Source organism: Agelaius tricolor, unplaced genomic scaffold (assembly GCF_023055355.1).
Source record: "Agelaius tricolor isolate 1412-34295 unplaced genomic scaffold, bAgeTri1.0.p SCAF_32, whole genome shotgun sequence".
NCBI classification, from domain to species: Eukaryota; Metazoa; Chordata; class Aves; order Passeriformes; family Icteridae; genus Agelaius; species Agelaius tricolor.
Window position 1 is genome coordinate 4678750 of NW_027269292.1, and position 22718 is coordinate 4701467.

The window sequence follows — 22718 nt, forward strand, 5'->3', positions numbered from 1 at the left end:
AGCTCATGGAATCCAAACAAGAACCCCAAACTCAGGGAAGGAAAAGCTCTCCAAGCTCATGGAGAGCTTGGAATCCAAACAAGAGCTTGGAATCCAAACAAGAACCTCATGGAGAGCTTGGAATCCAAACAAGAACATGGAATCCAAACAAGAACCCCAAAATCAGGGAATCACTGAGGTTGGAAAAGCTCTCCAAGCTCATGGAATCCAAACAAGAACCCCAAAATCAGGGAATCACTGAAGTTGGAGAAGCTCTCCAAGCTCATGGAATCCAAACAAGAACCCCAAAATCAGGGAATCATCGAGGGTGGAGAAGCTCTCCAAGCTCTTGGAGAGCTTGGAATCCAAACAAGAATGTGGAATCCAAACAAGAACCCCAAAATCAGGGAATCATTAAGGGTGGGAAAGCTCTCCAAGCTCATGGAATCCAAACATTAACCCAGCACTTCCAAGGTCACCACTAAACCACGTCCCCATGTCTGTTCAGGGGTGGTGATGCCACCACTGCCCTGGCCACTCTTCTGGAGAAGAAATTCCTCCTTATTTCTAATCTGAACCTCCCCAGGCACAACTTGGGGAAAAACCCCTCAATTCTCTGCTCCCAGGAGCTCCCAATCCCACACAGGAAAAGCAAAATAAAAGCAGCAGGGTCATGGAGAGCACAGAGCACAGCTTGAGGCTGTTTCCTCTCATCCTGAGAGGGAGCTTGCAGGGAAGAATTTCCAGGAAACTTGCTTTGTAAAGGTGACACCTTCTGCAGCACCAGTTCAGTGTTTACTGTGAGGTTTTGGGGTTTTCTTTGCTAAAAGCAAGTAGATTTAAGCTTCTGCTTAATGTCACAGACACCCTGGAAGTTTTGTTTATCAAAACTGCATTCTGGAGATGTCTCTCAGCATCACTCCAAACCAGGCTTGGTTCTTTCTCCCTCAATTATTCTTCAAACTTGGCTTTGGAGTCAAGTGCTTGTGGATGTCTCCATGTGCCAAATTGCAGGGAGAGCTCTCAAATGAGCTTTAGCTCGAAGGCTCAGGGACCAGCAAAGCTCCAGGGCTTGTTTACACAGAAAATTTGTGGTTTTTTGGGTGCTGGGGAGCAGATGCACCATCCCATCTGCTGAGCCACCAGCAGAGCCCTCTGCAGAAGGAGCCACATTTAGACTTGGAGCTGTGTGTGGTGGTTCACCGGGGCTTTCCTTATTGCAAATCCCCAGGGATTGCAGGAAATCCCCTCTGCACTGCTGGGATGTGCCCCAGGCTGGAGCCCTGTGCTTTGTTCGGTGTCTGAAGCACCTGTGTGGATTCCTGGTGCCTGCCTTGGGTGGCTTTTGTCTTTCAGTCCCTGACTCTGTTATTGAACCACCTGCTTTGCCCAGATTTGCAATCTCCAAAAGCTCAGTTTCTGTGTCAGGTAGGGCTGAGAGGGGCCACAGGCAGCACAGATAAACACACACGGTGGTTTTGTCCAGGAAACAAAGCTAAAAATAGTCATGATTCACAAAAACACTCTGGAAAATACTGGTTTTCTGGTGCATGGTGCAGGTACCATCCCATTTTGTGTGTTATTAAGCTGCCCCCGCATTTGGAGCTCCTGTGCAGATGATTTTAATGCTCCCCAAGCTGAGTCTGCTCTGGCAAACTGGAGGATTTTATTTTGACACGGAGACACTTGCTTGGCAGTTCCTATTGAACAGAACTGATCTTCAGACTTCCAAATATTATTTTCCTTTTTTTTTTTTTTTTTTTAAAAAGCCTTTTAAGTGTGTTTGTGTTGGGGGAGAAAGTCAGTGGTGTGAGCTGGACTCCTGAATTCTGGAGTGAAGGGGGATCTGGGTTCCTGCATCCCCTTGCAGCCTGCTGGGGTGGCTCTGCTGCTGATTTTGGGTTTAAAGCAGTGCCCTGCTCAGGATTGCTGCTGCTTCCTGCAAACCACTCACAGACCTTGGCCCCAGAGGCTTGGAGGGACGAGTGCTTTGCATGTTGGAACAAAAGGAGCTCAGAAATTTGGCCTGATCCAGTTAAAAGCCATGAAATCGCCTGATTTCAGCCCAGGATTCATTCAATAACCATAAAGTCAGCACAGCCCCCACCACCCACACACCTCTGGCTGCTGCAGGTGCAAATCCTGGCCATGGCAATTCCCATTTCCCATCCCTCCTCCTGCTGCCATCATGGAATCCACGTCTTACTCAAGCTGCTGCTGTTGCTTTCTTCTTTCTTGAAAAGAAAACCCCAAAGAATGGTAAATTCTGCCTGTGCCTTGGCAGCTCCGAGGCACGGACAGATTGTGCTTCAAAAAAATGGCAAAGTTTCAAAATATTGTATTCTGTGAAGAAGAGACAAGGAAAATAAACTCCCCAAAATGCAGATTTTATTTCCCTAGGAGGAAAGGCTTTTCGTGTTTATTTGGGTTTGGCTTTTTGCTCCCTGGTTCTGCTGACACCACTCATGAACCAAGATAAGATTCAACACTGCACAACCTGTTCTGGGTGCAGTTCAAGTCAAAATTCCCAGTGGATTCATTTTCTCCCTCCCTCCCACAGCAGGTTCCTGAGCCTGGGGACAGCCCACAGGGTAGTGCAAGCAAAGCCTTGAAGGATAAATGGAGCAAAGTGAATAACAGAGCAAATTTGTGCCCGTTTCTTGTTTGATTTCGGTCGTGCCAGTGTGACTGCAGCAAAGTGAATCCTTGGGGTTTGCCAGGAGGAGCTGCTGAGTGCTCACAGGGACAGTTCAGCCCTAAAAGAAGCAGTTAGTTCCTCCACAGGCAGTTTGGTGGATTTTTGTGTCTTCTTTTCCTGTGCAAAATCAGTTTGAAGATGCCTTTCCTGCGCCTGTCTCATTTCCTTGAGGATGCAGAGAGAGGCTGGGATGGCAGCTTGGGAAAGGCCGGAGGAGCAGGGAATTTGTTTGGAGGGAATTTGTTTGCAGGGAATTTGTTTTCCTGCACTGCCAGACCTGTATTTTTGAGATTCCTCTTTTAGGATAACATACCAGCATCCAGAACAGCTCTCCCCTGTGGGATTAAATATCCCACAGATCTGAGGTGCTCCTGGCACAGCTTGGGCAGGAGAGGGAATCTGGAGCACCAGCACCAGAGAACTCTGCAAATCAATGTGGATCCCCAACAGTGCTTTGGCTTCCCAACCCTAAATTCCAACACAACCCAAGGAGGGCAAAAAATCCCAAATTTTCTACCCAGAGTCCCACTCCAAAGAGTCCCATTCCAAAGAGAATTCATCCTGAAGTGAAAACTCAACAGAATAAAAATTTGCTGAAGATCTTCAATGTTCAAAGCACAGATGGAGGAGAACTCTACAAACCAAAATGGTTCCTCCATCCCCACCATGGCCCAGGAAGGGCCAAACCCCAAGATGCCGCCCCAAAGAGCCCAAATCACCCCAAAATCCCCAGTAAAATTTGGTCTTTGCAGGATTTCACTCCTGGGCTATGCTCCTTAGCACGTCCTTGACTGTGTAGGTGAAGGTGGTGAAGCCCAGAATGAGCAGAACCCAAAACCCCACCAGAACCCAGGAAGGGAAAAAAACCCCAAATTTTCCAGCCAGAGTCCCATTCCAAAGAGTCCCACTCATCCTGAATGGAAAACTCAACAGAATAAAACTTTGCTGAAGATCTTCAGTGTTCAAACCGCATTGGCCTGCACTGCCAGACCTGTATTTTTGAGATTCCTTTTTTAGGATAAGAGGAATCTGGAGAGGGAATCTGGAGCACCAGCACCAGCAGGGTTTGCTCCTCACTTCTGCCTCTTGGATACAACCAAAAAACTGGAAGGAAAGGGGTCAAAGAGCAGCTCTGCTCACTGTAGGAATTCCCTCACTGTTTTTTAGGGCAGGTTTTGCGTCCTTACACACCAGCTTTTACTTTTTGGGAAAGCTCAGAGCTGTGCTTTGTGCTCTCCATGACCTTGCTGCTTTTATTTTGCTTTTCCTGTGTGAGCGTGGGAGCTCCTGGGAGCAGAGAATTGAGGGTTTTTTCCCCATTTTTTCCCCTGTGTGCATTTACAGCTCTGTTGATTTTTAGTCCCAGCAGTGAGTGTGCATAGGGGTTTCCAATAAATGCTGTTCCCATGAGGTGTCAGCTGGGTTCTTGCAGCCTGCCCCATCCTGGAATGACTTTGTCAAATTTTGTCCATTTTTTTGGAGCAGATGAAGAAAAAAAATACTAAAAAACACCAAAAAACCCACTAAAATTGGAAAAAAAAAAACAAACCTCCACCAAAACCCCAAACCCAAACAACAAAAAAATCTTTTAAAAAAACGCAAACAAAAACAAAATTAAAAAACCCGCAACAACAGCAACAAAACAACCCAAAACCAAAACTCTAAAAAAAAGAAAAGCTAATCTGAATTGATTAATTGATTCATACAGGTCATTTTCCACCCTGGGTGCTGCCCTTTGATCCAGCACCCCTCTGGCACTGGGATGCACAGGCATCTATTGATGTGTCAAAAGGAAAAACAAATTCAGACTTGTATAGGTGAACTTTGAGAGAGAGGATTGGGAACAGAGAGGGAAAATCCTGCTTAAATAAAAGAGTAATTAATAGAAATGGTTAGATTAAATGTGCTGAATACCTCAATTAGATGCTTGTGCCATTTTTGGGGGGATGGAACAAATTACAGGTCGAGTATATGGATGGACGAAATTATAGGTGAAGTTTGAGAGAGAGGGTTGGGAACAGAGTGAAAATCCTGCTTAAAAAAAAAAGATTATTTAATAGAAATGGTTGGATTAAAAATGCCGAATACCTCAATTAAATTGTGCCTTTTTTGGGGGGGATAGGCCGAATTATAGGTGAAGTTTGAGAGAGAGGGTTGGGACAGAGAGTAAAACTCCTGCTTAAAAAAAATAAGAGTAATTAATAGAAATGGTTGGATTAAAAATGCTGACTACCTCAGTAAGATGCTTGTGCCTTTTGGGGGGATTTTATCACCCAGGCAAGCAGGCAGATGTTTCCCTTGGGGTTTGGTGCCATGAGTGATGTTTCCAGGCTGTCTTCTCCCAGGGGCTGGATCTGTGCAGTCATAAAAAGCTTCTTGTGTTTCTCAGCTCAGAAAACTTGGCTGGTCAGTGGGAATAGAAACAAATGGCTTTGAAGCCTCCAAACTTGAACTCTCCTTTATTTGTGCTGGGTTTGCATAACTGTAGTGACCAGGAGATGAAAGGTGCAGTTAAACAGAATCACAATCTGCACTTTCAGATGCAATTTTCAGAAGATGTTTCATCCTGCCAGGGTTTGAAGTTCTGTATCTGGAATGGTTTTAAATCTGAGAAGCGTTTGAAGGGTTCCTATGTGGGTAGGAGCAGAAATACCTTTCCCTTTGCATGTTCTCCTGGGCTGCCTTTGCCAGAGCTCTTGCCTGTTTTCTGGACCAAGTTGGCAGGCAGAGCTCACAGGTTTTAATGAAACCCTGCTGAACAAAGGCACTTTCTGTTTGAACTCTGTGCCCTGAGTCTGCCCCACCAGCCTGGCTGGGCATTTCTGTTAAATGAGCTCAACAAATACAGACAAGCTGTGTTTTGCAAATTAACCCCAAACAAATCATCCCAAACAACAACAACCACCAAGAAGTGCCTTTCTTTAACTCTGCCTCTTTCTTGTTTTACAGGCAAGAAGAGAAACCCTGGGCTGAAAATTCCTAAGGAAGCATTTGAGCAACCACAGACAAGCTCCACGTAAGTCTGCAAGCGCTGGGGCAGAATGAAAAGCAAACCACGAAGCCCAGCTGCCCTCCAGCCTTGGCTGGCACTTGGATGGAGCTTGGAGCACCCTGGGATGGTGGAAGTTGTCCCTACCCATGGCAGGGAGTGGAATTAAATGACATTTAAGGTCCCTTCCAACCCAAACCATTCTGGGATTCTGTGACGATTTCTCAGCCCTTGCATTTCCCAGCGGGTCTCAGCCCCATCATTCAGTCTCTTGTGCTGCTGGACGAGGCAGTAAAAGATAAAAAGATAAAGAGCAGAAGAAAAAGATAAAAAAAGAAAAAGTTAAAAACCAGAATGAGCCCCCAGTTTTTACTGGTGTGGCACTTTGGCACCAGTTTGAGCAGCAGGCATTTGGTCAAGGCATGAAACTCATGCCCTTGCCTGCCCAGCCTTGCAGAGGGAATCCCTCTGGTTTTGGGGCCCTTTGTGCATCCCCAGCCTGCCTGGCTTTCTTTGCTTCTGTGGTTTGAGTGTTTTTAGCCTGTCAGCCCGTGCTGTGTGACTGAGGTGATGATTTACAGCAGCTTTGGATGCTCCTGCCCATTTAATGCACTTTTCCTGCAGGCTGGCAGGGATTTGGTGCTTGCCTGGATTTCCCAGTGAATCCCTCTGGGGTCCTGCAGGGGCAGGCTGGGTGTGAGAAATGCCAGCTCCAGTTGCTTTTTTCCCCCTTTTTTTGGGGTGACTTTGTGGATCTGCTGATCCTGCAGAGCCAGGAGGCTGCTCAGGGCTGCAGGGAAGGTGTGAGGGGATGGTTTGGGGGCTGGATTTAGTCACTGAGGGAAAATTGATCTTTGTAGGGAATATTTCAAATCTTTTTCCTTTCTTTTTCATGCAGGCCACCCAGAGATCTGGACTCCAAAGCCTGCATCTCTATTGGTGAGGAGGTAAGAGTGAGAGACCTCTGGGACCAGAGACCATCCTGGGCTGGCTGCTTGTGCTTTGCTTCACTTCAACCCCCCAGAAAGGGCAGAAAATTATAATTAACATTATAATTTATATATGTTAACATATAATTTATATATATATATATATATATATATATATATAATTTATTTATATATATATAATTAACATTATAATTTATCTATGTTAACATATATTTTTGTATATATAGTATTTATATTTTATATAATTTATTCATATATATAATATTATAATTTATATATTTTAACATATAATTTTTATATAACATATTTATATTTACATTTATATTTACATTTATATTTATATTTACATTTATATTTATATTTATATTTGTATAATTTATATATTATTTATATATATAATTAACATTATAATTTATATATTTTAACATATAATTTATATATATAAAACATTATAATATTATAATGTTATCATTAACATTATAATGTTAATAATTGTTATCATTAACATTATGATGTTATAATTAACATTAAAAGCCCATTTCACCTGAAAGAAAAAGCAGCTGCTGGAGGAATAAAAGCTGAGAAGCTCCAGCCTGGGAGCTCCTGAGCTCTGGGGGTTTGTGAGCCACATGCAGGCAGAAATACCAAAGTGCCCCCTGGTTTTTGTGCTCCTCAGGCAGGGCTGTGTGGGTGGGAGCTGGAGCTTGGCATTGCCCAGCATCACCCTCTGCCTCCCCTGGCACGTGGGCTCCCTGCATATTTTCCACCATGGAAATTCCTTCCTTGCTGCACTGAGGTGCAGCTAATCCCCTGGAAATGACCATTACCCAGCAAGGGGCTTGCTAACAGGGTTGTTTTACTCTCCTCTGCAGTTCCTTTGCTGGTTGAAAGCCTTCACCCAAAATATTTCTCTTTGCTAATGTTGAAGGTCATCTCCTCCAGGAGTTGAGCTCAGGGTGAATGCTCCTGCCCTGGAAGGAAATTATTCTGGCAGCATGGAAACCAATCCACCTGGATTAAAAAATATATCAGGGAAAAAAACAAACCCCAGGACAATGATTTTGATAGGAGGAAAAGGCACAGCAGAATTCAAAAACAAAGCACTTTTAAAGCTGGCCAATAAATACGCAAAAGATAGGCCTTGGTGTCAGTGGGGTAACTTATGCAGTGAAATTCTAACCCAATAATGGTTTGAAATGCCTGATTTTGGAGGCTTTCCTTTCATTTTGGGTTTTGTGTTTGGAGCAGAGGCTGGGAGGTGGAAAGAGGGTGCAGCAGAGGGGCAGAGCCAATCCCTGCTCCAACAGGAAGGAATGGCCCTGCCGTGCCAGCCCTGCCCAGGATGCTCCGCAGCACTGAGGGACCCGGTGGCCCCGGCGAGGTCCCTCCCACCCTTCCCCTGCTGGGACCGGGGTGTTGTGACCCATCAGCAATGTCCCCTCAGAGCTCTGGGGCCACCATGGTGCTGGCTGATTGCCCTGCATTATCTTTTTATTTATATAAATATAAATATAAATATAAATATAAATATAAATATAAATATAAATATAAATATAAATATTTATTTATATTTCTTTATTTATTTGTTAATTGTATATTTAAAAAAAATATCTTTATATGTATGATATACAATTTATCTATTAAATCTATTATTTAAGATATAGAAATATAGTATTTTATTATTTATATAGTAGCTATGTAATCTATATACTATAATTTATCTATTTAATATCATATTATTTAAAATGTGTAAATATAAAATAAATAAAAAATAAAATTACATGAAATATAATATATTATATATAACTATAATGAATATTATTTTTATTTTATTATTTATAATCTATATGTAATATATATAATTTTTCTATTAAATATTATATTATTTAAGATATATAAATATAATATCAATATAAAATATATAGATATATAAATTATATAACTATATTGAATATTTTATTATTTATATAATATCTATGTAATCTATATACTATAATTTATATATCTAATACTATAATATTTAAAATATATAAATATAAAATAAATAAATAAAATAAATAAATAAAATATAAAATTATATAAAAATATTGTATACTATATGTTATACATAACTATAATGAATATTATTTTTATTATTTCATTATTTATAATCTGTATGTAATATATATAATTTATCTATTAAATATTATATTCTTTAAACTATATAGGTATAAAATAAATAAATATAAATATAAATATAAATATAAATATAAATATAAATATAAATATAAATGTATATTATATAAATTATATAACTATATTGAATATTATTTACTATTTTATAATTTATGTATGTATATATTTATTTTTATTTTTATTTATATATAATATATATAATTTATATCTATAGAAACTCCCAAGGCTGGGAGTTTCTCCCAGCTGGGGAGGGGATGCACAGCAGGGGGAGGATGTGCCAGGCAGGGCTGCACTGGGGGGGCTGCAGGGCTGCACTGGGGGGGCTGCAGGGCTGCACTGAGGGGGCTGCAGGGCTGCACTGGGGGATAGCAGGGCTGCATTGGGGGGGCTGCAGGGCTGCACTGAGGGGGCTGCAGGGCTGCACTGGGGGACAGCAGGGCTGCACTGAGGGGGCTGCAGGGCTGCACTGAGGGGGCTGCAGGGCTGCACTGGGGGTCAGAGCCCAGCACAAACCCTCAGGGCTCTGCTGCCTTGTGTCCCCCAGAACTTTGAGGTGAAGGCCGATGACCTGGAGCCCATCTCGGAGCTGGGCCGGGGCGCGTACGGCGTGGTGGAGAAGATGCGGCACATGCCCAGCGGGCAGATCATGGCAGTGAAGGTACCCTGAGCTGGGGCATTCTGCCCTTCTGGGGGCTGGGGTGATGGGCAAGGTGAAACAGGAAAGCCTTATCAATATGATTGTCTGGCAGAAGATTTTGAGAATGTGGAAACTATCAGTGAGATTGAAATGAAAGCAAGCTTTGAGATCCCTCAGTTACTGAACAACTGGAAAACAATGGTGTGGCTGCTGAAGGTGATCCCCTTTTGATGGAACAACACCCTCTGCTTGCAGACAGGCCCAAGGCTCAGAGCAGACCCTGCAGCTTGGCAGAAGGGCCCAAAGAGGAGTTTTTAGGGTTTAAAATGTAACACAGTATGGTAATGTAGTGATTCTTATAGGCTGTATGTATAGGATTTGTATCTTGTACTAGATTGGTTAGTGAGAATTGGAATATTCAACACAGGAGAAGATTTATTGTATTTTAGCAGGAACCTCGCTCCCTTACCCTCTTATCCTCTCATCCTCTCTCTCTCTCTCTAATCCTCTCTCCCCCTCTCTTCTCTCAGTCCTGCTCTGAGCTGTGCTGGCAGCTCCCAGCAGGGCCCTGCACTTGGCCCTTTGCAATAAACCCCCAGTTCCACAACCAGAAGAAGATTTATTGTATTGTAACAGGAACCTCGCTCTCTCATCCTCTTTACCACTCTCTTTACCTCTCTCTCCCTCTCTCTTTACTGCTCTGAGCTGTGGCTGGCAGCTCCCAGCAGGGCCCTGCACCCAGGCCCTTTGCAATAAATCCATGACCTGGCTGCAGAGATCTCTCATCTCCATCCATCCCGACCATCCTAGATACAGAAAAAAATAAAAGTAGCTACAAAGGTGAACAAGGAGTTTAGAATGCAGTACTGTAGGCTGGTGTCTCATAACATGATTGGCTAAGAAAGCTCACACTGCAGCATGAGTCCATAAGACAAAATATTGAAGGATTGGGTCAATATTGTATTTGCAGGGACCCTCATGGCAGGAAGGAATCATTAATCTGACTTTATGTTCTGAGAAGGTTAATTTGTTATTTTATGATGCTATATTATATTAAAGAATACTATATAAACTATACTAAAGAATACAGAAGGGATATTTACAGAAGGCTAAAAAGATAATAATGAAAACTCGTGACTCTCTCCAGAGTCCTGACACAGCTTGGCCCTGATTGGCCAAAGAGTGAAAACAACTCCCAGCAGAATGCAAGGGAACAATCACCTGTGGGTAAATAATCTCCAAACACATTCCAAAGCAGCAAAACAGAGGAAAATCAAATGAGATAAGAATTGTTTTCCTTTTGCTCCGAGGAGTTTCCCAGGATAAAAATCCTGGGTGAAGGGATTTTTCAGAAAACGTGAATGTGACAGATCAAACCCATAAACATCCTTGTGAACACCTGATGGGTGCTGGGCTGGGGACGTGCCTGTGACAAAGTGGTGGCAGAGGGGCGGCACAGGGGGTGCTGGGGGTGCTCAGGTGTGGTGCCAGGCCCTGGGGCAGCCAGCCTGAGCTGCTGTTAATAATTGTTATAATCAACATTCCTGCAGCGCATCCGAGCCACGGTGAACAGCCAGGAGCAGAAGAGGCTGCTGATGGACCTGGACATCTCCATGAGGACAGTGGATTGTCCCTTCACTGTCACCTTTTACGGGGCGCTCTTCAGAGAGGTGAGGCTTCCTGGGGCTCAGTTCCCACTTCTCTGCACTTCCTGCAGCTGCCAGGGGTTTAATCTCCACCTAGACATGGAGGTTTTAGTCCTGGCCTAAGGATGTGGCACTGTGGTTTTGGGACAGCCTGGTCCCATAGTGTTAAAATTGCCCTGGCTTGGTGTCATCCACGTGAAAAGGAGGATTTATTGAAGAGCTTGAAGCACAGCTCTGCAGAGCTGAACTTTTCCTGGCTGGGCATTGGGAGCCTCAGTTCCTGATAATTTTCTGGGCTCCTAAATCACCGTGGCTCTGCTTTGGGAAGGGGATGCCCTAAATGGTAGGGAATGTGCACAGCAGCACTGAATTCCAGAGCAGGGAAAAGAGAGCCCAGGACAGCTTTGAATGGGTTTAAAAAAACAAAAAAAGGGAAAGGGGAAAGGGGAAGGGAAGGGAATTTCAAAGAAAGGGAAGGAAATTTCAAGGAAAGGGAAAGAAAGGAAGGGAAAGGAAAGGAAAGGAAAGGAAAGGAAAGGAAAGGAAAGGAAAGGAAAGGAAAGGAAAGGAAAGGAAAGGAAAGGAAAGGAAAGGAAAGATGTTTTGTTCAAATCTCTGGGTATCTTCTTGCTTTATTTTGCAGGGAGATGTGTGGATTTGCATGGAGCTCATGGATACCTCACTGGACAAATTCTACAAACACGTCATTGACAAAGGCCTGACGATCCCCGAGGACATCCTGGGGAAAATCGCAGTCTCTGTGAGTAGCAGCAGGGTGAGGAGGGCAGGCAAAGGGGTTTCTCCTCCAAGCCAGGCCCTGCCTGAGCTGAGCTCCCTGCTCTGTGGGCACCAGGAGGAGGCTGGTCCATGTGCCAGCCCATGTGGCCATTCCCATGCCTGGTCTGATGTTATTTGTAAGCCATAAATGTGCCCATCCACACACAGGATGGAGAGCTGGCCCAGTGTGAGATTTGGGGGAGCTCCTGCAGCTCCTTCATGGTTTATAATCCATAAATGTGCCCATCCACACACATGATGGAGAGCTGGCCCAGTGTGAGATTTGGGGGAGCTCCTGCAGCTCCTTCATGGTTTACAAGCCATGAATGTACCCATCCACACAAATAATGGAGAGCTGGCCCACTGTGAGGTTTGGGGGAGCTCCTGCAGCTCCTTTATGGTTTATAAGCCATAAATGTGCCCGGTGTGAGGTGTGGGGAGGCTCCTGCAGCTCTGAATGTGCCCATCCATACACATGATGGAGAGCTGGCCCAGTGTGAGGTGTGGGGAGGCTCCTGCAGCTCCTTTATGGTTTACAAGCCATATTTGTGCCCATCCACACACATGTTGGAGGTTTATAATCCATAAATGTGCCCATCCACACACATGATGGAGAGCTGTACCAGTGTGAGGTTTGGGGGAGCTCCTGCAGCTCCTTTATGGTTTATAATCCATAAATGTGCCCATCCACACACATGATGGAGAGCTGTACCAGTGTGAGGTGTGGGGAGGCTCCTGCAGCTCCTTTATGGTTTATAATCCATAATTGTGCTCATCCACACACATGATGGAGAGCTGTGCCAGTGTGAGATTTGGGGGAGCTCCTGCAGCTCCTTTATGGTTTATAAGCCATAAATGTGCCCGGTGTGAGGTGTGGGGAGGCTCCTGCAGCTCTGAATGTGCCCATCCATACACATGATGGAGAGCTGGCCCAGTGTGAGGTGTGGGGAGGCTCCTGCAGCTCCTTTATGGTTTACAAGCCATATTTGTGCCCATCCACACACATGTTGGAGGTTTATAATCCATAAATGTGCCCATCCACACACATGATGGAGAGCTGTACCAGTGTGAGGTTTGGGGGAGCTCCTGCAGCTCCTTTATGGTTTATAAGCCATGAATGTGCCCAGTGTGAGGTTTGGGGAGGCTCCTGCAGCTCCTTCATGGTTTATAATCCATATTTGTGCCCATGTACATACATGATGGAGGTTTATAATCCATAAATGTGCCCATCCACACACAGGATGGAGAGCTGTGCCAGTGTGAGGTTTGGGGAAGCTCCTGCAACTCCTTTATTGTTTACAAGCCATGAATGTGCCCAGTGTGAGGTGTGGGGAGGCTCCTGCAGCTCCTTCATGGTTTATAATCCATAAATGTGCCCATCCACACACATGTTGGAGGTTTATAATCCATGAATGTGCTCATCCAACCCAGGATGGAGAGCTGACCCAGTGTGAGGTTTGGGGAAGCTCCTGCAGCTCCTTCATGGTTTATAATCCATAAATGTGCTCATCCACACAAATGATGGAGAGCTGAACCAGTGTGAGGTGTGGGGAAGCTCCTGCAGCTCCTTTATGGTTTATAATCCATATTTGTGCCCATGTACATACATGATGGAGGTTTATAATCCATAAATGTGCCCATCCACACAGAGAGCTGGCCCAGTGTGAGATTTGGGGGAGCTCCTGCAGCTCCTTTATGGTTTACAAGCCATGAATGTGCCCAGTGTGAAGTGTGGGGAGGCTTCTGCAGCTCCTTCATGGTTTATAATCCATGAATGTGCCCATCCACACACAGGATGGAGAGCTGGCCCAGTGTGAGGTTTGGGGAAGCTCCTGCAGCTCCTTTATGGTTTATAATCCATAAATGTGCCCATCCACACACATGTTGGAGGTTTATAATCCATAAATGTGCTCATCCACACAAATAATGGAGAGCTGAACCAGTGTGAGGTGTGGGGAAGCTTCTGCAGCTCCTTTATGGTTTATAATCCATATTTGTGCCCATTCACACACATGTTGGAGGTTTATAATCCATAAATGTGCCCATCCACACACATGATGGAGAGCTGGCTCAGTGGGCGGTTTGGGGAGGCTCCTGCAGCTCCTTTCCCTTCTCACTGAGGTCCTGGAGCCCTCAGGAAGATCCTGGGCACCCACCAACCCTCAGGCTGCTGGCAGGGTGCAGGACTCCTGGGGGATGTGGTTTTCCTGCCCTCCTGGCAGGCCTGGGGGTGAAGCCAGCTATCATTTCCTCCTCCTCGTGGTGCTGCCAGCTGGGACTGACTCTGGGTTTGTTGTTTCAGATTGTAAAAGCACTAGAACATCTCCACAGCAAGCTCTCTGTGATCCACCGAGGTGAGTGCCAGGCACACCCTGCCCTGCTCTCAGCCTGGCAAGGGCTCCCAAAATACCCCAGATAAAGTCAGCTTCTGACAGCAGAAATGCTCCTCAGCATCTCATGACTGCAGCAAAACCCAGGCAGAGGAGTGGCTGCTGTTTGCTCCTTAAAATTTGCCTGCTGCTCCCTATGTTTCCCTGAGGGGAGGAGGAAGGGCTGTTTCCCTAAAGCCATGACTAAACCCTCTACCCATGGTGTGCTCCATCACCTGGGTGAAATTCAGGGCCTTTTTCCCTGACCTTGGAAAGCCTTGGAGCAGGCTGTGCCCAGGTTTGTGCCCCTTCTCCATGGCTCTGTGCTGGTGTTCAGTGGGAGGGGACAAAACACCCCAGACAGAGTGAGCCTTTGACAGCAGAAATGCTCCCCAGCATCTCATGACTGCAGCAAAACCCAGGCAGAGGAGTGGCTGCTGTTTGCTCCTTAAAATCTGCCTGCTGCTCCCAGTGTTTCCCTGAGGGGAGGAGGAAGGGCTGTTTCCCTAAAGCCATGGTGTGCTCCGTCACCTGGGTGAAATTCAGCCTTTTTCCCTGAATTTCCTTGGAAAGCCTTGGAGCAGGCTGTGCCCAGGTTTGTGCCCCAGCTCCAAGGTTCTGTGCACTGGGAGGGGATGTTGGAGGCCTGGTTACTGCTGAGAATTTGAGATTTTCTGTGCTGCCAGGCTCTGACCCCCAGGAGAAAACTGCATTGATGTGAGGCCTTGGAGAAGGCTTCCAAAATTAAATTATAGCACTGGGATTGTGGGTGTGGAGTTTGAATAGAAGTGTGTAACATCACAGGGTGGAAAATTAGAGTTTAAGCTTTTAGAATATAGTAATATATAGAAAGTTTTATATATATAAGTGTGTAAGTTTTATATATAAAACTCCACAAGGGATCTCCCTGCCAGCCTCATCCTCCCATCCTCACCCCTTCCATGAGCTTCCCTTTGCAGCAGAGCAGTCTGACACCTAAACCAGCCCCAAATCAAATCAGAAATCCCCTCCTTAAACCCTTCTTATGCTTTCCCCTCTGGAGGGTCTCAAAGCTGCTGTGCACACTCTCAGAAACAAACCTGCAGTGGCTGCTTGACACCTTTATTTTTAAAGGGTCCTTTTCAATTTGTCCTGAGGAGGAAGGACAGAGTGCCTGGGAAGCAGCAGAGTTCAGCTGGAGCTGGCAGTGGCACTGCCTCTGTTCTTCCTGGGGCTGGGGCAGAGTTTCTGCCTTCTGTCTCACTCCCAGGAGGTGGAAATCCCTCTTGGCTGCTGGGTTTCTGTGTGCACTGGTTTGATTTCCAGAGAAAATTGTCTTATTTCAGCCTAGTGACAGATGGGTGGGGATTTTGGATACCTGATTGCAGGATGCTGATTAGAGAGCAGATGTTAACGAGCTGTAAAGCCACAGTTCTAATAAGCAGGGCTCAAACACAGCTCCTGGCATCCTTCAAAGGGTGTTGCAGCTCTTCCATTGAATTCTTTATCATGTGGAGACACAGGATCTTCAGGACAGATCTTCAGGATCTTTTGCTCCCTTTGGAGCATCCCAGAGAAAGCAGGGTCACCTGTGCTGGATTCCATTTGGGATTGGCCTCAGAGAGAGCTCCCTGCTCTGCAGGAGAACACCTCTGTGCTCCCCTGGCTGTCACCTCCTGCCAGCTCTGGGTGCCTCAGTTCCCCTTTTGCTGGGGATTGGAGCTGCCCTCAGGAGCCTGAACACGCAGGGATTTGTGTGGCCACGATGGGAAGAGACAAATCTGGCAGCAATAGGGAGAGGAGAATCTGGCCTGATTTCCATGGGGTGGGAGCTCCCACTCTCCTGCTGCTGCTCATGCTGCAGTCAGGCTTTGTGTCCTTAAAACCAGAGCCCAAAGGTGTCTGAGCCTTTGATCCTTGTCTCAGTTTGCTGCTCTCTCCTTCCCCTGCAGCCCTTTCACCCTTTCCTGCCCCACGTCCTTCCCCCGTGGGTTTTTCCTTTTGCTGGCACGACTGCAGACCTACAGGGCATTGCCAGAGCTCCAGCCCTTTGCAGACACCCCATGGAATCACCCCATAGGATCACCCCATAGGATCACCCCACAGGATCACCCTACAGGATCACCCCATAGAATCACCCCACAGAATTACCCTATAGAATGACCCCACAGGATGACCCCACGGGATCACCCCATAGAATCACTCCATAGAATCATTGCACAGGATCACCCCAGAGGACCACCCCATAGGATCATCCCACAGAATCACCCCACAGGATCACCCCACAGAATTACCCTATAGAATGACCCCACAGGATCACCCCATAGAATCACTGCATAGAATCACCCCTATGATCACCCCACAGAAACACCCATAGAATCACCCCCCAGGATCACCTGACAGAATTACCCTATAGAATGATCCCACAGAATCACCCCATGGGATCACCCCATAGAATCACTGGCACAGAATCACCCCTATGTTCACCCCATAGAACCACCCTATAGAACCACCCCGCCCAGCCCCTTGGAGCTGCTCCCTGTGAGCTCCCTGCTGTCCGTGACCATTCCCTGAGCACTGGGGTGTTCTGGTGGCATTCAGAGTCACCTCCTGCTGCCCTGGCTCAGGGATGGGGTGTGTGGGTGCAGGGACACTGCCAGGACACTGCCAGCCCCACGGGGCTGTCACTGCACACCCCACAGCACAGCCAGTGGCTTTTGGCACGCCTGGCCCTGCTGGGCTCCTCGTGCCTTGGCCCAGCACCCCCAGGTGACAGTGACTGTGCTCTGTGTTCCTTCTTGCAGATGTAAAGCCCTCTAACGTGTTGATCAATACGCAGGGGCAGGTGAAAATGTGCGATTTTGGGATCAGCGGGTACCTCGTTGACTCTGTGGCTAAAACCATGGATGCAGGATGCAAACCCTACATGGCTGTAAGTGCAGCAGCTGCCTGGGGAGCAGCCAGAGGAGCAGGAGCCTGGGGGGAAGGAGCAGCAGCACCTACCCTGGGGATGCCTTTGGGGAGCCTGTGTTTGTGTTTTCAGGGAGCCCTGTGGCAGGGAGGAGTGATGAATCTGACTCCATGTGCTCAGAAGGTTAATTCATTATTTTATAATACTATAATATATTAAAGAATCCTATACTAAAGAATACAGAAAGGATACAGACAGAATGCTAAAAAGATAATAATGAAAACTCCTGACTCTCTCCAGAGTCCTGACACAGCTTGGCCATGATTGGCCAAAGAGTGAAAACAACTCACAGCAGAACCCAAGGGAACAATCACCTGTGGGTAAACAATCTCCAAACACATTCCACATGTGAGCACAACACAGGAGAAGCAATCAGATAATTATTGTTTTCCTTTTTCTCTGAGGCTTCTCAGCTTCCCAGGAGAAGAATCCTGGGTGAGGGGATTTTTCCAGAAAGTGTGAATGCCACAGTAGCCCTGAATTCAAGGGATGCAATTCCCTTGGGAGGGGAGGCAGATCTGATCTGATGGCTCATGGCTCAGGTCACATCTCCTGGGCATGCCCTCCTGCTGCCCTCTGGCCTGCCTGTGGCCTTGGGGAAGGTTCTGGAATTGCTCCCCAGTGCCTGGTGGCCATTTGCCCCGTGGGGACAGCAGTGCTTAGCATGGGGAGGAAAAACACCCAGGGCTGGGTGCCTTGGGCTGCTCCTGGGAGCTGCTGTGCAGGATTCACCCTTTGTGGGGCCCTTGACCTCAGCAGAGCTGAGGCTTGGCAGCCCTTGGTGCCAGCTGTGCCAGGGCAGCTCCACCAGCCCAGCCCTCGGTGCCAGCTGTGCCAGGCAGCTCCACCAGCCCAGCCCTTGGTGCCAGCTGTGCAGGGCAGCTCCACCAGCCCAGCCCTCGGTGCCAGCTGTGCCAGGGCAGCTCCACGAGCCCAGCCCTTGGTGCCAGCTGTGCAGGGCAGCTCCACCAGCCCAGCCCTCGGTGCCAGCTGTGCCAGGGCAGCTCCACGAGCCCAGCCCTCGGTGCCAGCTGTGCCAGGCAGCTCCACCAGCCCAGCCCTTGGTGCCAGCTGTGCAGGGCAGCTCCACCAGCCCAGCCCTCGGTGCCAGCTGTGCCAGGGCAGCTCCACGAGCCCAGCCCTCGGTGCCAGCTGTGCCAGGGCAGCTCCACCAGCCCAGCCCTCGGTGCCAGCTGTGCCAGGGCAGCTCCACCAGCCCAGCCCTCGGTGCCAGCTGTGCCAGGGCAGCTCCACCAGCCCAGCCCTCGGTGCCAGCTGTGCCAGGGCAGCTCCACCAGCCCAGCCCTCGGTGCCAGCTGTGCCAGGGCAGCTCCACCAGCCCAGCCCTCGGTGCCAGCTGTGCCAGGGCAGCTCCACCAGCCCAGCCCTTGGTGCCAGCTGTGCCACTTTCTGTGCCCCATTTCACTGCCTGCCCTCCCTGTGAGGATGGGAACCAGCACCACCAGGAGGGTGAAGGGGCTGTGTGGGCCAAGGGGGCTGGGCTGGCACCTGAGAGATCCTCCCTGGGCATGGGCAGGGCACTGGGCACATCCCTGCTGCTCCTCACCCCCCTTTGTGTCTGTTGGCAGCCGGAGAGAATCAACCCAGAGCTGAACCAGAAGGGATACAGCGTCAAATCTGACATCTGGAGCCTGGGCATCACCATGGTACGGTCACCTGGGGGTCACCTGGGTCACCTGGGGGTCACCTGGGGCTGCCATCACCATGGCAGGGTCACCTGGGGGTCACCAGGGTCACCTGGGGGCTGCCACTGCTGTCACCTGAGGATCATCATGGTAGAGTCACGTGGGGCTGCAAGGGCTGTCACCAGGGGATCACCAGGGTCATCTGGGGCTGCCAGGGTCACCTGGGGCTGCCATCACCATGGCAGGGTCACTTGGGGATCACCAGGGTCACCTGGGGGTGCCAGGGCTGTCACCTGGGCATCACCATGGTAGAGTCACTTAGGGCTGCCAGGGCTGTCACCTGGGCATCACCAGGGTCACCTGGGGCTGCAAGGGCTGTCACCTGGGGATCACCATGGTTGGGTCACCTGGGGCTGCCAGGGCCACCAGGAGTGCTCGGTGTGGCTCATGGGTTCATTCTCCTGCCCACAGCGGCACTGGTGGCACAGGGTGGCAGGGGAGGAGCTCAGGCAGGTGGCACAGGCTGGAATGGAAGGAGCTCAGGGAGGTGGCACAGGGTGGCAGGGGAGGAGCTCAGGCAGGTGGCACAGGGTGGCAGGGAAGGAGCTCAGGGAGGTGGCACAGGGTGAGAAAGGAAGGAGCTCAGGCAGGTGGCACAGGGTGGCAGGGGAGGAGCTCAGGCAGGTGGCACAGGGTGAGAATGGAGGAGCTCAGGCAGGTGGCACAGGGTGAGAATGGAGGAGCTCAGGCAGGTGGCACAGGGTGAGAAGGGGAGGAGCTCAGGCAGCTGGCACGAGGTGGAATGGAAGGAGCTCATGCAGGTGGCACAGGGTGAGAAGGGGAGGAGCTCAGGCAGGTGGCACAGGGTGAGAAGGGAGGAGCTCAGGCAGGTGACACAGGGTGAGAAGGGAGGAGCTCAGGCAGGTGGCACAGGGTGAGAAGGGAGGAGCTCAGGCAGGTGGCACAGGCTGGAATGGGAGGAGCTCAGGCAGGTGGCACAGGCTGGAATGGGAGGAGCTCAGGCAGGTGACACAGGGTGAGAAGGGAGGAGCTCAGGCAGGTGGCACAGGGTGGAAGGGAAGGAGCTCAGGCAGGTGGCACAGGGTGAGAAGGGAAGGAGCTCAGGCAGGTGGCACAGGCTGGAATGGGAGGAGCTCAGGCAGGTGGCCCGGGCTGGAGGGGAAGGAGCAGGAGGGAGGAGCCGCGGTGTCAGCCCTGCAGCCGCGGAGCTGCCGGGAGATGGCAGCATGGGCTAAGGCAGGATGGGTGCACAGCCCGCACTCACAGAGGGAGCAGGGACAGGGGGGATCCCAGGCAGTGTTTTGGGGAACCCATCTGCTCCCAAAGCCCAGTTTGCTGTGCAGGGTGGGGCTGGTTGAGCTGGCAGCCGTTCCCAGGGATTGTGGCAGGGGTGACAGGGGTGGCCTGTGGAGCTGCCTGGGGTTCCTCCTGTTTGCTGGGGGGGGATGAGCAATGTGCTGTGCTGAGGAAATCATGGAATCCCACGATGGTTTGGGCTGGAAGGGGCCTTAAAGATCATCCCATTCCACCCCCTGTCATGGACAGCAACAGCTTCTACTACCCCAGGCTGCTCCAAGTCCTGTCCAGCCTGGCCTTGGGCACTTCCAGAGATCCAGGGGCAGCCACAGCTGCTCTGGGCACCTGTGCCTCACCACCCTCGCAGGAAACAATCCCCTCCTAATATTTGCTGCTCTCCTTCTGATCTATATCTCTCTTCTTTTAGTTCCAAACCAATCCCCCTTGCTCCATCACTGTTTGCCCATGTAAAATGTCCCTCTCCCACCTTTCTGGAATCCCCCTTTAGGCACTGCAAGGGGGGTCTAAAATCTCCTTGCAACGTTCCCATCTCCAGGCTGACCAACCCCATTTGTGTGGAGCTACAAAACCACCCCCAGGGTGGGCATGGAGCCATCCCAAACCCCTGGGGTGGCTGTGGGGTGTCCCCTCCTGATGGGGCCATCCCAAGCCCATGGGTGGGTGGGTGGCTGTGGGGTGTCCCCCTCCTGACAGAGCCATCCCAAACCCCTGGGGTGAATGGCTGTGGGGTGTGCCAGGGGCTCTAAGCTCTCCTTGGTACATTCCCATTTCCAGGCTGACCAACCCCATTTGTGTGGAGCCACAAAACCACTCCCAGGGTGGGCATGGGGTCATCCCAAACCCCTGCAGTGGGTGGCTGTGGGGTGTCCCCCTCCTGACAGAGCAATCCCAAACCCCTGGGGTGGGTGGCTGTGAGGTGTCCCCCTCCTGACAGAGCCATCCCAAACCTGTGGGGTGAGTGGCTGTGGGGTGTACCAGGGACTCTAAGCTCTCCTTGGTACATTCCCATCTCCAGGCTGACCAACCCCATTTGTGTGGAGCCACAAAACCACACCCAGGGTGGGCACAGGGCCATCCCAAACCCCTGGGGTGAGTGGCTGTGGGGTGTGCAAGGGGCTCCAAGATCTCCTTGCAACGTTCCCATTTCCAGGCTGAACAACCCCATTTGTGTGGAGCTACAAAACCACACCCAGGGTGGGCATGGAGCCATCCCAAACCCCTGGGGTGGGTGGGTGGGTGGCTGTGGGGTGTCCCCCTCCTGACAGAGCCATCCCAAACCCCTGGGGTGGCTGTGGGGTGTGTCCCCTCCTGACGGGGCTGTCCCAAGCCTGTGGGGTGGCTGTGGGGTGTGCAAGGGGCTCCAAGCTCTCCTTGGTACATTCCCATCTCCAGGGTGAACAACCCCATTTGTGTGGAGCCACAGAACCATACCCAGGGTGGGCAAGGGGCCATCTCACACCCCTGGGTCGGGGGCTGTGGGGTGTCCCCTCTCCTGACAGGGCCATCCCAAGCCCATGGATGGGTGGGTGGCAGTCAGGTGTCCCCTGTCCTGACAGGGCCATCCCAGGTCCCTGGGGTGGTGGCAGGGGTGTCCCCTCCTGAGTGCCCTGTGTGTTGCAGATCGAGCTGGCCATCCTGCGCTTCCCCTACGACTCCTGGGGCACCCCCTTCCAGCAGCTCAAGCAGGTGGTGGAGGAGCCCTCACCACAGCTCCCAGCAGAGAGGTTCTCAGCAGAGTTCGTCGATTTTACCTCGCAATGGTAACAATTCCCCTCTTCCCCCTCTCTTTGCTTGGCCCTGCTCACCCTCAGCACGTCCCCACAGGCAGCTCTGAGCCCCAGTTCTGGGCAGAACCTTCCCTGTGCCCTCGTGCCTGGCACACAGCAGTGTGGGGAGTCTGTCTGAGGGGGTTTGGGAGGGACACAGGGGGTTCAGGAGGGGCACAGGGGGTTCAGGAGGCTTCTGGCTCTGAGTGTGGAGGGACAGCAGGGTGTGGAATGGCTGTGTCCTGTCTGGGGGGATGTCACAGGAGGGACAGCCACAATACACAGAGTGCCACCATACAACCTCAGAAAGCTTCAACCCATGCAGAGAAACACCAGAAGGCTTCAAGCATCCTTGTTGTTGTTTAGCCCAACCTTTTGCACCCCTGATGTTCCTGCACTGCCCCTGTGTGCCCTCTGCTCCCTTGGGTGGTTGCTCAGCACACCTGGGCACTCCATGGCTCATTGCTGCCAGTGCTGCTCACCTGCTGCTCACAGCTGCACCCACTGGGGATGAGGCTGGGCCACAGCCCCACTGCCAATGACCCCAAACTGTGTCACACACAGCCCAGTGACCCCAAACTGTGCCACACACAGCCCAGTGACCCCAAACTGTGCCACACACACAGCCCAGTGACCCCAAACTGTGCCACACACAGCCCAGTGACCCCAAACTGTGCCACACACAGCCCAATGGCCCCAAACTGTGCCACACACAGCCCAGTGACCCCAAACTGTGCCACACACAGCCCCAATGACCCCAAACTGTGCCACACACAGCCCAGTGACCCCAAACTGTGC

General features: G+C 49.8%; 1 protein-coding gene across 3 annotated transcripts in view; it reads left to right on the forward strand.

Moving 5' to 3' along the window:
- The window catches only part of MAP2K6 (mitogen-activated protein kinase kinase 6), a 68536-nt gene that overhangs the window by 24236 nt on the left and 21582 nt on the right, over positions 1–22718 (forward strand). For all 3 annotated transcript variants that reach the window (XM_071451512.1, XM_071451513.1, XM_071451514.1), the window contains exons 2-10: positions 5627–5693; positions 6565–6613; positions 9336–9449; positions 10979–11098; positions 11718–11834; positions 14154–14205; positions 17004–17131; positions 18760–18837; positions 21775–21914. In XM_071451512.1, the coding sequence (XP_071307613.1) occupies positions 5627–5693; positions 6565–6613; positions 9336–9449; positions 10979–11098; positions 11718–11834; positions 14154–14205; positions 17004–17131; positions 18760–18837; positions 21775–21914 (865 nt within the window). The remainder of the gene's footprint in view (positions 1–5626; positions 5694–6564; positions 6614–9335; positions 9450–10978; positions 11099–11717; positions 11835–14153; positions 14206–17003; positions 17132–18759; positions 18838–21774; positions 21915–22718) is intronic.